At 40.8% G+C, this 16,966-nt stretch overlaps 1 protein-coding gene across 1 annotated transcript in view; it reads left to right on the top strand.

The window, feature by feature from the left end:
* Positions 1-544: 544 nt before the first annotated feature.
* The window catches only part of asphd1 (aspartate beta-hydroxylase domain containing 1), a gene marked incomplete at both ends in the record, with an annotated part of 38,052 nt that continues 21,630 nt past the window's right edge, over positions 545-16,966 (top strand). The window contains 6 exon segments of the mRNA XM_080524801.1: positions 545-760; positions 762-999; positions 1,002-1,003; positions 1,641-1,847; positions 9,805-10,012; positions 11,497-11,610. Of these exon segments, the coding sequence (XP_080380927.1) occupies positions 545-760; positions 762-999; positions 1,002-1,003; positions 1,641-1,847; positions 9,805-10,012; positions 11,497-11,610 (985 nt within the window).

Genomic DNA, 16,966 nt, shown 5'->3' with positions numbered 1-16,966 from the left:
TATGAATTGGGATTGGCCCTTAATACACGAAATAAGAACGCTGTTTGAATTATCTTGAAAGTGTGAAACCCCAGTTCTTCAGGCGAGAATAACCTATCTATACTACCCTAATCCCCTAGGTCAAGGTTCAACAGGTTCAAACAACCACGTTTGTGGTCATGCTCCACATGATCTCCTGATGATCTTTTTAAAATTATGTTTATATTGAAGATTATCCACCACTGCCAGTGAGCACAGATGGGCAAAGATACATACAGTGGTGAACACAGTCCTGAGTCTATAGGCTCTAGCCCAGTGGTGAACACAGTCCTGAGTCTATAGGCTCCAGCCCAGACCAACACAGTCCTGAGTCGCCCAGACGATGCAGGCTCCAAACAAAGCCACCGCACTTCCCAGTCCATCCCTAAATATGTGCATGGGGAATAACAACAGTAACAATGTGATCTCTCTCTCTCTCTTTTTCCTCCTCATCCTCATCACTTCTTATCAGCTCCTCTCTCTCCTCTCCCTCCATTAACTTTCTGTTCATCACTACCTTTCTTGAATGCACTGGCCAATGGACTTAATCCCCCTGGTGCCCTGTACGGAACAGGGGGTCCGGTCTCTGAGTGGACTCATGTGGACCTTGCTGCTCCTGTTCCTATGGTACTGTTACCGGGTGGGCTCGGACCCGCCGGCCCCTGGCCGAGCCCACCAAGGGAAGCTCAAGTCCGGCAAGTCCAGGTGCTCCGTGCTGTCTCGCGCAGGCAGCTGTGTGGGAAGCGGAGTGTCGCGCGGCGTCCAAGGCGGTCGCCAGCGGAGACCGGGGGACTCCCTGCATCGCCGCGGAGACAGGGGACGAGGAGGACCAGGGGCGCGCCTACCTGACGCCGGTGCTGAGCCACGCCCTGTTCCCCGCCCAGGCGTCCTCCAGCTGCAGGAAGCTGTACGCAGCGCTGCAGGAGTACGCCAAGAGGTACAGCTGGGCGGGCATGGGACGCATCCACAAGGGGCTCCGCGAGAGGTAAGGATCACCCCCCCCCCCAGTTCCCAAACTGACCCCCCCTACTCACTACCTCGACACCAGCGGCTCCCAACGTTTTTTGGACTCAAGGCCCACTTAAAAATCTCAAAGTTATTCGCGGCCCACACAGGCATTTTACGGACGCGTACATTTTTTTTTTTTCAACATTATTCTCTTATTCTTATTGGAGATTTCATATGCATCATCATACAATCATCATACATAGGCCTAGTAGTAGCACACTGATGATGCATTTTTGAAGGTTTTAAAGAAACAAATATTATAAAAAATATTTCGCGCATGATTTGGCGGCCCACTTGCAGTACTCTCGCGGACCACCGGAGGGCCGCGGCCCCTAGGTTGGGAATCGCTGCTCTAGACACTTCAGTCTGGAAGTACCTGTCCTTTCAGCTCTATGCCAGTAGTGTTATAGGAGGGGTGACTGCACAAAGCATGTGTGCTGTAGCTGTCTACAGCCTGGCGGTTTGCTCTGTTGCAACGGCTCGCCGAATGTTTTTTGGCCACTCTATGTTTCGTTGTTGATGGTAGATATGCTTTATCAGCAGGAAGTCTAACCCTTCTGTCGGAATATTGGTTTACATTATTGATACTCTCTCTCTATCTCTCTCTTTCTCAGGCCACATTAAACGATCGTTCTTTGATCCAGAGGCCTCATCTGTTCTTTCTCCCCGACGTCCCCAGTCTTCCCTTCTTCCCCCGTGACGCCCATCGCCATGACATCGAGGTCTTGGAGTCCAACTATCCTATTATCCTGGCTGAGTTCCAGGCAGTCTACCAAAGGGGCATTGACCCAAAGATGGGGTGGACATGTCTAGGACCAAAGGTACAAAATGTTTTAAAAAAATGTATTGGGGCCAATACATACAGAGAGTAGGAGGCTCACTTCCTCCCCCGAAAAAGTTGTTCCACCTTTTTTCTGCTACCAAGTCGGACTGAAATTACTTTTTGTTCTGTATTTTGTTGTCTCAGAGCAACATGAATGAAGCATAAAGTGAAGCTAATTAAGCTAACCTATCGCATTTCACAGATAATTCATATAACTCACTTGTAGCCTACCTGAAATTGTCTGATAAAGCATTCAAATTTAGAGAGAATCTCTTGAGTTTCAATCTGTAGTGGTTTCAGTAGAAAGTGCTTTGTAGGCCAACAGCTTAGAAAATAAAACAGCTATCACACTATCAGCAGGGCTGGACTGGGACAAAAATTAGGCCCTGGCATTTGTGGCCCAGACAGGCCCATCCCAATCGGTCGGACCACACCCACCAGCACAAAAAGACTTGCCTTATATACTCATCTTATATACTGTGCTGTACAGTCATATGACAAACTGTAGTATTCCCCCAAACCACTACAAAGACGACTACATGCAGTAAGCAATGGTACCAGTGCAAGTAGACCAGTGTACTCACTCACTCTTGACTGGCGGTGGTGGCCATGGGGTACACAATCTCCATACTTGACTCAAGTATAGTAGAAGTAAAATGTTATCAAAGAAAAAGCACCAGAAGTCAAAGAATAATTTCAAATGTTTTATTATATTAAATAATATATAATGAATTCAAATATTTAAGTACTAGTAATAAATGCATTATAGACTGTAAACTCACTGCTAAATAAAAAAGAAAGACTGTTAAGTCCAGTTAAATTTTTCAAACAAACGGCAACAGCAACCTTTGAGAGAGAGAGAGAAACAGAGACAGAGACAAGGGTGATCATTTAGTAGTAGTAGTAATAACCTACCGGTTAACAGAAACCCAGCTGTACAGCTGCTAGGGGTGTAACGGATCACCTAACTCACGGTTTTTGAGTCACGGATCGGATCATTTTTCGAATCAACACAAAACATACAAATAAAAATAAAAAGCTTTTTCCTCGAATTCTGTAAAAACACCACTTTTACTGTGTAAAACCCAACAACATTCAAGATGTCAAAACTGGTATATACAGTATATGTGTGTGTGTGTGTGTGTGTGTGTGTGTGTGTATATACAGTATATACAGTACAGGCCAAAAGTTTGGACACACCTTCTCATTCAATGCGTTTCCTTTATTTTCATGACTATTTGGTACATTGTAGATTCTCACTGAAGGCATCAAAACTATGAATGAACACATAGGAATTATGTATTTAACAATAAAGTGTGAAATAACTCTAAATATGTCTTATATTTTAGATTCCTCAAAGTAGCCACCCTTTGCTTTTTTGTTGTTAATAAAATATATAATAATAATAATATTAAATATAATATGTGTTAATAATAATATGTTATTATATATATATATATATTTAATATTATTATTATATATTTTATTAACAACAAAACATTTTTATTTTATTAACAACAAAAAAGCAAAGGGTGGCTACTTTGAGGAATCTAAAATATAAGACATATTTAGAGTTATTTCACACTTTTTTGTTAAGTACATCATTCCACATGTGTTCATTCATAGTTTTGATGCCTTCAGTGAGAATCTACAATGTAAATAGTCATGAAAATAAAGGGAACACATTGAATGAGAAGGTGTGTCCAAACTTTTGGCCTGTACTGTATATATATATATACAGTATATATATATATATATATATATATATATATATATATATATATATATATATATATATATATATATATACACACACATACATACATAACATATTCTACACTCAAACATTAGGCTACATATTAAACAGAAACACACATTCAACTTAAATGATGCAGTAGGAGAGAGGGGGGAGGCACCTGGTTGCAGCAGTGAATCACCGGGCTCTTTAAAGCAGACAAATAAACATGTTTTATGCCACTTTTAACTAAATAATAAAGTGAAACCTTACTTTAAACATGGTATGAAAAAATTGGCTCCATTATCAGAAGTTGTCAAGCTGCCTTTTTCGTGCCTCCCGTCAACACACCAGGGTTATGTCGCGGCAAATGTGTGGCCGTGCTCGTACGACTTTCTCGTTGCACAACGCTTACACACCGTAACTTTGTTATCGACCACACTTTGTCCGTCATTGTTATAATTGACAGAGAAGCCAAAGTGCTCCCATACATGGGATTTAAATGACGAGGGAGGCATTTCGAGTTCTTCTCTGTCGCCAACATTAGCAGCACTACTCTACTCGCCATGATACACTTGGGATGCGTTCGTAAATTTGCTCTGAGAGCGCCGGAGAGCACACTGGGTCCGACGTCATAAAGGGACCAAGTAATTTGATTGGACAAGAGGCGTTCCATGAATGCTGATCAGATTCCAGAGCGAATTTACGAACGCAGCCTTGTTGTTCTGGATTTTTTTTTCATTATCAGCCTATTATTCTGTTCCCACTGCGCGTAACCAGGGCGCAACTTCAACCGATAGCGAACACACACTGACACATCAATGAATCCTCAGACGCTGGAGTAAAGTTTAGTTCTTTACTAAATCCTCAGAAACATGAGTGGTCGTTTGGTTATTTTGTAAAACTGTAAATAAACATAAGAGTACAATTACTGTAATGCTCAAAACTATACTGTTACACTTTCAACATCAACAGTATGTAGCCAACATATAATATCAATATAGCAATACAAATAGTTATACTTAAATAATATAAGCTATGTATTTATAAACATATACATTATACATTGTAGTTAAACAAGAAAAGAAAAGGCAACTTATAAGCAAAGCCTTTTCCAGGGCAAGAATGTAAACAAAGAGATTCTCCGGAGCTCTTTCTCTCAGCTAGCTGCTGCTACGAGCTACTATCACGTCTGAACAGTGTGCTCACGTCATGTGACTAAACAAAACCGAAACTGAATAAAGGCAGTAACAAATGTAATGTCATCAAGGACCCCAATTGAAATAAGCCAGTGGCTTTCTTGGGTTTTTATCCTGTTAGTTGACCTTGTATGTAATATGTACTTTCATGTACCTACTTCTGCAAATCTTCTAATAAAGTTCTCAATCAATCAATCAATAAAATGTCCACTAGATGTCTCTAAAATGAAAACCTAAGAAACCATGACACCTATCATTGAGCTTTAGAGTAAAACAAAAATCATGTTCCTAATGTTTACACATTTGGCAGCTTCTGCCTCGAGTTTCTTTTTGTTTTTCTCCCTAAGTTTTTCCCAGCCTCCCTTCCGTTTTAGTGTGCTTTTGTGCTCCATCTCTCTCAGTATCCACTATCCAGGCTAACTAAATTTATTTTGCCGGCCGGCTCGGCCCAAAACTACCGCGAAACTGAGACGGAGGTCTGGTGCTGCGTGCGTGACCCCTGCCCCCCCCCCCTCTCTCTCTCTGTTGATTGGGCCAGCCCAGTGTCTGTATCGAAAATTGTCCAATGGGCCGCTGTCCCCGATTTATGGGCCGTTCGATGGTAGCTTTCGATTTATGGGCCGTTCCGATGGTAGCTTTCGGCCGGGCCGGCTGGTAAAAAAATAATACAAAAATAAAAAATTGCCGGCCGGCTCGGCCCAAAACTACCGCGGCCCACCGGGCAAATGCCCGGTATGCCAGATGGCCAGTCCAGCCCTGACTATCAGTAACCCAAGATTAAAAGTAGATACTATTTACTTACTCAGGCTGGAAAGAGGTGAGTTCACTTGTCCACAAATGTTATCATTCCACTGCTGAGGTACTGTATGCAAATGAGTTTACATTCAAGGCAGGCACAATTTACCAAGGCCTTATTATGATTGGAGAACGTGAGCAGTTGTAATTCATGATGTAATGAGCTATTTTACAGGGAAAGAATATATAAAACATGGTGGTGCACATCAAAGTATCAAAATCTTTGAGTGTCATTATGTTGCAGTCAACTTATTGTAAATACGAAACTAGAAAGTTCCTGAAGAACCTCAGTCTTGTAACCCATGTAAATTCAGGCAACTTTACATGTTTATAGGTATGTCAGTCTGCACATTTCAACGTTACATGTTTATAGGTATGTCAGTCTGCACATTTTAAAGTTGGATTGGTATTCCTAGCTTAAAGAGCAATTTTTAGACACCCCAAATCATTATTGATTAACTTGCATCTTCAATATGGGTTAGGGTTAGGGTTAGGGTTAGAGTCAGAGTTAGGGTATGTATCGCAAACATTTTAGACAAAACTAAATTGCAAAACACTCAAGCTAAGGACAAATCCATTTAGAAATTAACGTAGCGACTGAAGAAGTGTTCCCCCAGCTGCTCTGAGGAGCTATTGGTACTGATGGGTACTAAGACCACTGGAAATCTTACTTTATGATGCATGTTTATTTATTTTTATTTATTTTTACAAAAATATGTATTCAATAATTAACTGTCAGTGAAGTGTGCATCTCACAACACAGATTGTTTGCTGCATTGCTGCAGTGAAGTCTCCTAAACTTGCACAAATGTCACCCCTGCATGACAACTCAGACTTTTCTTGCTCTGGAAAAATGTACTTTGTGTCTAGAAGGGAGTTCAAGCAACCACTAAAAACACCAAAATGCACCATGTTTACCGTGACGAATGCTGTGCTACAAATCTTGATGAATTTCAACTACGACTCAACAATGGAAAACAGCATGTTGAGGGAGGCTTACTCAGTCAACGTCTCTCACTATATCAGTCCTATTTAGCTTTAGGGTTGAATTGTATTTGTTTTAAAGCATCACTCACAGCACAATACCATTCTATTTTTACAGAATAAAAAATATTTGAAAAAAAGAAATGAGAGGAAATGAAATGAGAGGAATAGAAATGAGAGGAAAAGAAATGAGAGGAAAAGAAATTAGAGGAATATGGGAGCAAATATGTGAGAGCAAACATAGTCTCTGTTGAAACTAATTTCTACATGTCTCATGTCATTTCTACATATTTAAACTCATGTCATTTCTACATATTTAAACTCATGTCATTTCTACATATTTAAACTCATGTCATTTCTACATGTTTAAACTCATGTCATTTCTACATATTTAAACTCATGTCATTTCTACATATTTAAACTCATGTCATTTATACATATTTAAACTCATGTAATTTTTACATACTTAAACTCATGTAATTTATACATATTTAAACTCATGTCATTTATACATATTTAAACTCATGTCATTTATACATATTTAAACTCATGTCATTTATACATATTTAAACGTATCTTTGGCGACACTGAACATCTGAAAACGTACGTATGCTACGTCTTCTAATAGTGACACATTTGTGCATATCCACAAAACGTACGAATGGTAAGTGATGGATCTGATCGTTGTTTCGGTTATTGACTATGGAGGATGTTGATCTCAGATGTCTCTCGTCTCTGCGTTGTGTCATTCCAAACGTTCAATGTAAAACAGCCCCTCAACAACACACTCTTCAGGATCAACGATAGACATCAAACACGGGTTGCTGGGTCCTCAGGAGAATAGATTTATTACAGAATTGCAGCATATAGGATATAGGCATAGTCTCTCTCTCATTACAGCTTGCAACACTCCAACCCAACAACAACATATTTTCACACAGACAGAAGCATATGTGACAGGGTTTCATTAATAGGTCCCCATCTCGGCAATTTTGAAAGCTCACAATCGAGCCAAACAAGTCTTGTTGTGAAAAAAATTATTCGTATTAGTGTGGCAGTGTGTGTAGCCACGCCCACCCCAGCTGTATGTAAGGAGCCATCTGCGTTTGTTTACAAGTTTACAAGATGGAGGCTCAAACTCTCGCTAATGCTATCAACAGAATTTCATAAGCAGGCAGAAATATCGACAGTGGGCAATTAATGAACTCCTTCATATTGGACTATACATAACGAGAACTCTGAACGGGAACTCCGAACTCCGAATCTGACGATGACAGATGACAACGGAATTTCAGACATTGATCTCCACTTCACTTTCATGGGACAGTCGTCTGCAGACAGACCTTCTGCTGTGTTCTTGGGTAAGTTTTAGTGAGTTACATATACTAGGCTTTTGTGTTGTTTACTTAGGATAGCCAAACAGTTATTTGTTGTTTTGTGAGTAAGGTAGATAACGCATTTGTTAGCATCAGTTATCAAACCACTGAAACTGCTCACCACAATTATGCCACCCCTCTACAAAACTAATGAGATGGTGGGAGGAAGAAATACGTTGTCAAAGATAAAACATAATGAATAAATACATTTGTTGCAGACCTACTAAACATGCAACATACTGTACAGTATGTTTCATGCACCATTTTAGTGTGTTTGTGTGTACCAGCTAGCCAAACAAGTGTTAGCTTGTTAGCTAGCTATCTAGCTTTGTTAGAGATGTAATAGATTATAGAAAAAGTAAATGCTTTTGTAATGAACGGTAATGTTATGTGGAATCAAAAAGAATGATTAATTCATTGATATGTAGATTTGCTGTAGAATAATACTGTGAATTGAAATGATTTCACTAGCCTACTTCAGTACAAGTACAGTATACTGAGTCTATGGAAAACCTACACTAGAGAAGTGTCCACACCTCTGACCTGAAATTTGTGTTACAGAATGAGGAGGTGAGAGGTTCTGAGAGATGACACCTTGATGAGAGTCACCAGCACTTCAGGTATTTGTCATTGTCATTGTATAAGCAATTCTATTTTGTGAAGATAGTAGTAGGCTATTTCGTAAAAGTGGTGTTGGTAACAGTGGGCAATCATTTGAAATGTACTGTCTTCTTTTTTTATTACAGCTTTGATGCCCAGATGGGATGGGAAGGAACTACGCCGAAGTCCCACTAGATGCTTTATGGACTATAATGATAAATGCATGCACACAGACAACATTATACTTTTTTTACCATTCTATTATTGTATTGCTCAATTGTATCTTGTATCTCAATTGTATTTTTTCCATTGCCATGAATTTTACTCTCTTGTACTTGTAATGGGACGTAATAAACTTTTGGCACACATGGCAATAAAATGATGATGAATCATGAATCTTGAATTATTATTATTATTATTATTTAGCTATTTAAACGTGTCAGCCCTGCAATTTTGCTTCCTGAGGGTTAGCTGACAACCCCACTGACAGATGACAGGTAGGTAATGACAGGTAGTGTAATGGGGGAGTGGTTGTCTTGAGGGTGTGGTTGTCTTGAGGGAGTGATTAGGGTGGAGTTAACCAGCTATTGTTCCCACCCATTACCTCTGTGAAAAACGTCTCTGAAGACTTTGAGACTTTGATATCTCAGTACGGTGGTTCAGGGGGTATCACCATTAAACTATCCATGACTTCTTCAACTTGTTTCAGATTTCAATGTATGACACATCATTTTAAAGCTTACAATCTACCCTTTCATAACACGGAGAAAACAGAAAAAAGATTTTGCCCTAGTTGAGGACTTTTTAACCAAGCCCTGTCACATATAAGCACCCATCTCACTTTTAGAAAGCACCTTGTCTGGACTAAAACAGCATTTCCAATTGATATTCTTTATTAATGAAATTCATTCAATGTTATTCCTAGATTGCTAACGATATCATGGGCATTTAGCTCTATTTTAAAAACTCTACACAGTGGATATTTAAATGCTTATAGTGTAAGAATTATAAAATGTATCAAAAAGCTGTATAGATAGATAAAGTATATTATATAAACAAACCCAAAATAGTAGATTCAACTCAGTCCTTGTCCATAGAATGCTGACAAGGTAAGGAAATACATAAGCATAATGTCAATGCCAATTTGGGTATGTGTATAGCAGCAGCAGTATGTGGGCATTATAGGGGTTGCATTATAGGTGTGCAGGTGAAGTGGGGTTTGTGTGTGACACAAAGTGTGTGTAATACTACCTGTGTCTGTCTTAGGGTCAGGCAGTGTTTCCCCTGTACAGCGCTGGTGTGTGTGTGGCAGGAAACTGCCGCTCCTGCCCCTGGACCTACCGCATCCTCCTCTCCCTCCGCACCTTCATCAGCAGCAACTCTCTCGGGGCGGCCGGGTTCTGGCTGTTAGGGCCCGGGGCCACGTTGGGTGGCTCGTACGGCCCCACCAACACCCGCCTACGCTGCCACCTAGGTGAGTAAAGAGGGCTTCCAGTCACATCACAGTTGTTGTTGGGCTTACAATTAGTGTGGTTTTGAACATCATTGCCATGACAATCTGTCTCTGAATCCTTGGAGTAGTTGTTAGTTTGCTTTGGCTACGTACAGTAACATTTCAGTACATTCATTCAAATTCATTCATTAAAATAGAGATACCTCATTTACTGTACATTAAGTATTCAAACCCTAAGTTGAATTTAGTCCATCTTAACGCAAGGATAATGTCATTTGGGAATGAATATCTTTGTTTTTATAAAGCCTCTGATTTGGATAGGAATTAATTATGCACTGTGTAGATTAGGATGTCACTACCAACTCATATTTAATAATTTCCACTTGATCCTGACAAACTCCCCAGTCCCTGCCAGTGACAAACACCATAGAATGACTCAAGAATCAAGTGACCTACAAAAAGAATCGCAAATGGCTGCTGGGGTGAAGTGCATGGCGAGGACGGCTTGAAACTGACTCAGTTTGACTCCTAGGGGCAGGGCTGAAGTCAGGCAAAGCTAGAAGAAAAGTAAAAAAAGCCCTTCATCAATGAGAAGCAAAGAAGAGCCAGGCTGAGGTTTGCAAAAGACCATAAGGATTGGACCTGAGGACTGGAGTCAGGTCATCTTCTCAGCTTTGCCCAACACCTGGTCATCTAACGGTTAGATGGACACCTGGAGGGGCCTACAAGCCACAGTGTCTCACACCCACTGTGAAATTTGGTGGAGGATCAGTGATGATCTGGGGGTGCTTCAGCAAGGCTGGAAACGGACAGATTGACCTTTGTGAATGACACATGAATCAAGCCATGTACAAGGTTGTCCTGGAAGAAAAATTCCTTCCTTCTGTTTTTTACAGAAGGACAATGCTCCATGCCACACAGCCAGGTCAACCATGGTAAGGTTAGAGGACCACCAGATCAAGACCCTGTCATGGCCAGCCCAATCTCCAGACCTGAACCCCACTGAAAACCTCTGGAATGTGATCAAGAGGAAGACAGATAGTCACAAGCCATCATACAAAGCAAAGCTGCATGATTTCTTTGCACCAGGAGTGGCATAAAGTCACCCAACAGCAATGTGAAAGACATGCGTGCCAAGATGCATAAAAGATATGATTGAAAATCTGGGTTAATCCAGTTTATTGATTTCTGAATACCGTACTTCCTAAGTTAAATCATGAATAATGTGTTGCTAACCCTAACCCGAACTCTTTTTTGTTATTCTGACCAGTTGTCATGTTCTGCAAATAAATGCTCTGAATGACAACTCAAAACACATACCTATAAATAGTCATACTGTGTTGCAGGTGTGGTAGGGGCACCCAAAAGTTCTTGCTGAGGGCTCCATAATAGCTTGAGCCAGGACTGCCTACATGGAATGTAAAATCTCTTAAAAGAAAAACGCAATGCAAATCAGTATCATTCAGTGATCTCCAATTGATTTAAATCCATCCTCTCCCTCTCAGGCCTGCAGACCCCGCCTCAGTGTGAGCTGGTGGTGGGAGGAGAACCTCAGTGCTGGTCAGAGGGCCACTGCCTCCTGGTGGACGATTCCTTCCTGCACAACGTCTCCCACAACGGTCAGTTTACAACTCCCATGACTTTGGAATTCTCCCAAAAATCTCTGAGGCTCTACTATTGCAATTATCCGCCCTTCTCCCTGTAATGTGCACTTGTAATGTTCTGTCCCCCTCATTGGGAATGGAAAAGGAATGGACTGGTGTGTAAGAAACGTGGATGAGACTCCACCTAAAGCTGATTTCTCCTCACACCAATCCAATGCTTTTACCTATTTTTTATCAGAGGGAATGAACAAGAATACACTTTGGGAAGGGGAAGAAGTAGTGAGTATGGGGCCCTTTTCTTTGATCTCGATTTCCTTTGTTCTTTTTTATGAGGGGGGGGGGGGTCATAAAACATGGGCTCTTTTACAGAAGGGGGGGTTTATTTACCCCCCGCGTTGTGGTTTTATTAACCCTCGCCATTTGCTCAGAACACGCAGGTGTTTAGGAAGGGGGGCCAAAACGATAGTAGACGCAGGTGTTAGTTGACACGCACACACACACACACACACACACACACACACAGGGTTACCCTAACCCTAACCCTTAATTAGGAAGGGGGGGGGTGTCCCAAATGACTAGGGGTGAAATGTAGCTGTCTAGCTGTGTTTAAATAACGAATATTGTTGTTAGAAAGAGACTTAGGGTTAGAAATGAAATTAGAGGAAAAGATGCCCAGTGGGAGCGAACTCTCTCTCCGGTCGATACAATATATAATAACATATAATATTCACATTATCATGTCCTTTCGGGCTTTCATGTGGACAGGGGATGTCATACTGTCTCCCTAAAAAAGTATGTACATAGTACATCTATGTATATCTATCTGACTCTAACTCTAACTCTTAAGAGAGTGAACGGGGGTTTCGTATCAGCAGTCAGATATGCGTTCAGACAGCCTCTGTTGTTAGACAGACACATCGAGTTGCTTTTCATGCCTCTCTGCTACTCCCAACCCCTCTCTCTCTGAAGCGTCATTCTGACAGCAAGAGACAATCTTGGTCTCTGACAATCTTGGTTACCAGAATGGTCCTAGAGTTTGCGTCGACATCGACTGCGCAAAATGGGGAACGTGTACAATCCTGTCAAACTTTGCCAAAAGGACACCCCCGCAAAAACACATCTAGAATGCCAGGTTTGATCAACCTGAATGTGATACCTTCCAACCAGCTGCATCCCAAAATACCCTGCATCCCAAAATTGCCATTGTAAATTACAGATAGACCTGTTAGAACATCAGTTGTCTTTTAGCGGACCTCTTGGACACCCAATTTATACCAAGTTATACCAATAGTAGCGGCCAATAGTAGTGACTACCCCATCCCTGGCATATTACATGTTCAGCTATCGCCAACATTCACAATGTTATTAACATGTTTATAGAAATAGACTGTAAATTGTAGTAATGGCAACAATTGGCTTTATCGCAACAAAACATGAATCAAATGAATCAAAGTAATCGTGTTATTTCCAGATTGTAAGCTTTCAAATGATGTGTCATACATAGACATCGGGAAAAAATGTAAGACAACATGAGTATTTGAAACTTGTTAACCCTGAAAACTAAACACTTCAGGGTTGTAGATGTTGCTTGGCAGAGCATTGAGATTGTTTCATCATCGTGTCTTTTTGAGAACGCACTAACGGTACCCAAATGCTTGGACGCACAGCCGAGTCCTGGCGAACGGGTGAACTTATAATACAGGGCAGGTATTATAAGCCTACTGTGAGTAGGCTACTCGGAATTCACCTCAACACCTCATATCAGCACGGTTGTCAACCGATTGTCAAGTCAAAAACAGAACTGTATCATTTTACGCACGAAAATAAATCCTTAGCCTACCTCACTCAATGAGCGACATCTGAGACAGCTGAGACAGCTGGGACAGCTGGAACAGCTGGGACACCTGAGACACTGAGACACCAGGTGTCCCAGCTGTTCCAGCTGTCCCAGCTGTCCCAGCTGTCCCTGCTGTCCCAGCCCCCCCAGGTGTCTCAGGAGACACTTTTCAGGAACCCTCTGTCTAATACCATCAATCATACTATCATATACCACATAAATTATTAGATTGATTATCTAAATATTCTTCTAATCTGTTTAAAAATGACACAATGGTAACACGTTTTGTGAAAAAGTTGCAACCGTGTGTGTGTGTGTGTTCATAATGTGTTTAGTTGTGTTCAACATGTTCAGACAATTGTGTAAGATTGTGCAAGTCAATAAAATGTTGGTCAAATAAATTATCAGAGTTCATGTATCATTACAATCGTTTTTATTTAGTCAAGCAAGGGGTTTTAGTCAAACAATAACATAGTCATTCACAGTCATTCACAATAAAAATAAAAAATACAAACATTGTATACAAATTGGCGCAAGGGGTTTTAGTCAAACAATAACATAGTCATTCACAGTCATTCACAATAAAAATAAAAAATACAAACATTGTATACAAATTGGCTGTAGCAGAAATACATTCACAATGTTAACAAGGGTTAAAAATGTTAAAACAAAAAACAAGTAAATAAAAGAAATTAAAATAACAAATCTAGACCCAATCATGCCACAACAAGTCTCTATGAGATTCTGGATTCAGAATTCAGACATTTCAGCCACTCGTCTTCCTCTGTTTGTACACAACCTGATAAGGGGAGCATAACGCTGTTCTGAGACGATAGGCCTCTGGCGTTTTAGCTTTATAATCAACCAACAAATACCCATAAGGGGCTTCTGTAGCATCTTTAAATGACTCCATAAAATATTTAGTATTACCAGGATACATTTGTCTAGCCAATACAGAGATTTGATTATTATCACGGGGGTTTTTAAATAACACTAAATAGTTTGTGTTCAAGCTAATTGTCCTACTGGTTTTACCTTGGAAAAACAAATTCTGTACTAGATATAAAACACTGAGATTTCTATGGTGAACATACTGGGTAAAAACCTTCTCAACTTCGAGGCTATTACTGGCGTCATTCATGACGTCGTCAATGATTAACAAATTATTATTGGACACCGGCAGGATTTCATCATTGTCTAGTCTTTCGGGAATCCCCTCGACAAAATTGATATCCCTAATCTTTAACAAATCATCATATAACGGTTGCCAGCAAACATATATGTATACAATATTTTCAATGTGATGCGAGAGTAAAAGCTCTGCATTAGTTAACAGCTCCTTAACAAAATAGGTTTTACCCGAGTTAGAAGGGCCCGACAACAGCAAGCTGAACATATGCTGTAGTCTAAAATCAAAATCACTATTGCCAAAATCGGCCATGATTCAAAAACCATACGGTAAGGTTGTGTAGTCTTGCATTAAAACCCTTTTGTTGTAGACTATTCTAAACCTCTTGACAACGGTTGTGTTCTTCAATGTGAGAGATTTCTTAACACGTACAATATTTTCAGTGCAGGTCAACACATGACTTGTGCTGTTCCTGTCGGCTACGAAATGATCAACTAGCTCCACCAGAGTGTCTAGTTTAACAACTTTAGAATTCTCAGCGTTCAGGGTAATACCTTTAGCTTTCATGCATGTAACACCCTTTAAAGTTCGATAACCATATGTTTTAGGCCCCCCTGAACAAAACTCCACAATATGGTCGCCGCCCCCTATCTCGTCAGTTAAATCCCCCAAGTATGGGCCTAGTGGAGGGACCCAATCACCTGGCTTTGTTACAAAGATCACCGAATCCGTGTCACTGTACAAAAGTCTGTCATCCAGTTTATACATCAGATCATACAACTCGAGCCTGGCATGTGCAGTTGTGAAAGCTCCTAGAAAGACATTGATATCCTTTGTATTCCATAAAGCCCCGTCAGCATGAGCCCACTGGACCAATGCAACTGTGTCAGATATGAATGCAAAGTATTTCAAGTCCACATCGGCTGAAAATATGTATCTAGCAAAATCTTCAGGATCCTTCAACAATTCAGTGTTGGGGAGATTCTCTCTCATGGAGAATCTACCCCACAAGCTGTTTAGGAGTAGTTTGTTGATAGATCGTCTGGCCTGATTTAAAACTATTTTGGTAGGATCGAGTCTTATCCCTTCCTTGGCGTAATAATTATCCACATAGGTTTGCTTGTCGACATCAGACACAACATGTTCAGGGTAACCACTGGCTTCCTGCTTATATTGCAAGAATTTTTTTACATATCCTGCAAACAAGTCATCACTCTTTTGAGCAAAATGCCATACTTCGTCTACCCTGGTGACTATGTAACCAAGCTCTATAGATTTTAACAATTCGATACTAACCCAGGTACCTGAAATGGCTCTCTCGTCATCTGTATGGGTACACAACCCTGACTGATTCTCGCTCTCTGCACAGCTGCAGAACAAGGGAAACATTAGTTTACCTCCGCATCTATAGGGTAGAACAGGGTGGAGCAGCCCTCTGGGGGGTAATACAGTAGCCTTGATTAAACCGTAATAATTCTCCAGGGGCTCAAAATCGTTGAAGATGATTTGGGGGTGACCCACTGGGTAAGACTTACGAGCTTGGCAGAAGGGGTATAACGATGTGAAGTCTAGATATTGTATCTTCTCATCAACACTAGCCTTGTGGTAGAGTTTATAGGCATTAGTACGGCCCCCGTAGAGTGCGTCCCTAGGTTTCAATCGCTCTGTGTGTGTGTATGTTGACATGAAATTAATAACTTGCTGATCATGGCGTTTAGCCCTCTGCCATTGGCATTCCCACATGATTTCGCGACAGTCAGCCCATGAACCCTCTCAAGTGTCTCGGCTCTCACATCGGCCTCTGCTCTCAATTCTCCATATGTCTTTTGAAGGAGAGGGTTTAAATGATTTGGATCATGTTTACAATTGTGTCCATGGTGGAAACAACCGTTAAATTCCAAAGCCACTTTACCCCCGTCTTTCTCATAATAGCCGTCAACGTGGTATGCCCCAAACTTTCTCTCCCCATCGTTTAAAGCATGTTGTACACAAACAGATCGAGTGTGTTTAACATACTCCAACCATTCAATCGACACAGCAGAATAGGTCTTGTGTTGTTTTATGTACGCATTGTCATAAGTCAAGGCAACAAGATCCTTTGGCAGGAATTGTGTTTTGTAAACAGCCATGCAACAGGCGGCTAGTGTTGATTGGTTAAATGGATCAACATCTGTGCACGCCAGGAATTCAAGCCGGTATTTTAGACAAGCCTCTCTTAACAATACAACATCATTCACGCCATATGCGTGCAACTGTTTCTGAAAGTCAAACACCTCATCTTTGACCCCCTCGTACCACCTGTCAAAAACCTTTTGATCCTTATCGGACATATACTCAAAGCCGTACATGTCCTTTGAAGGGTATGGGCCTATGTAACGATCATTCACACGTTTGTTAAATTTGTG

The sequence above is a fragment of the Nansenia antarctica genome (assembly GCF_963989245.1).
Source record: "Nansenia antarctica genome assembly, chromosome: 2".
In the NCBI taxonomy this organism is placed as follows: domain Eukaryota; kingdom Metazoa; phylum Chordata; class Actinopteri; order Argentiniformes; family Microstomatidae; genus Nansenia; species Nansenia antarctica.
The sequence above is the reverse complement of the archived record's forward strand: the minus strand, read 5'-3'. Positions and strand labels throughout refer to the sequence as shown.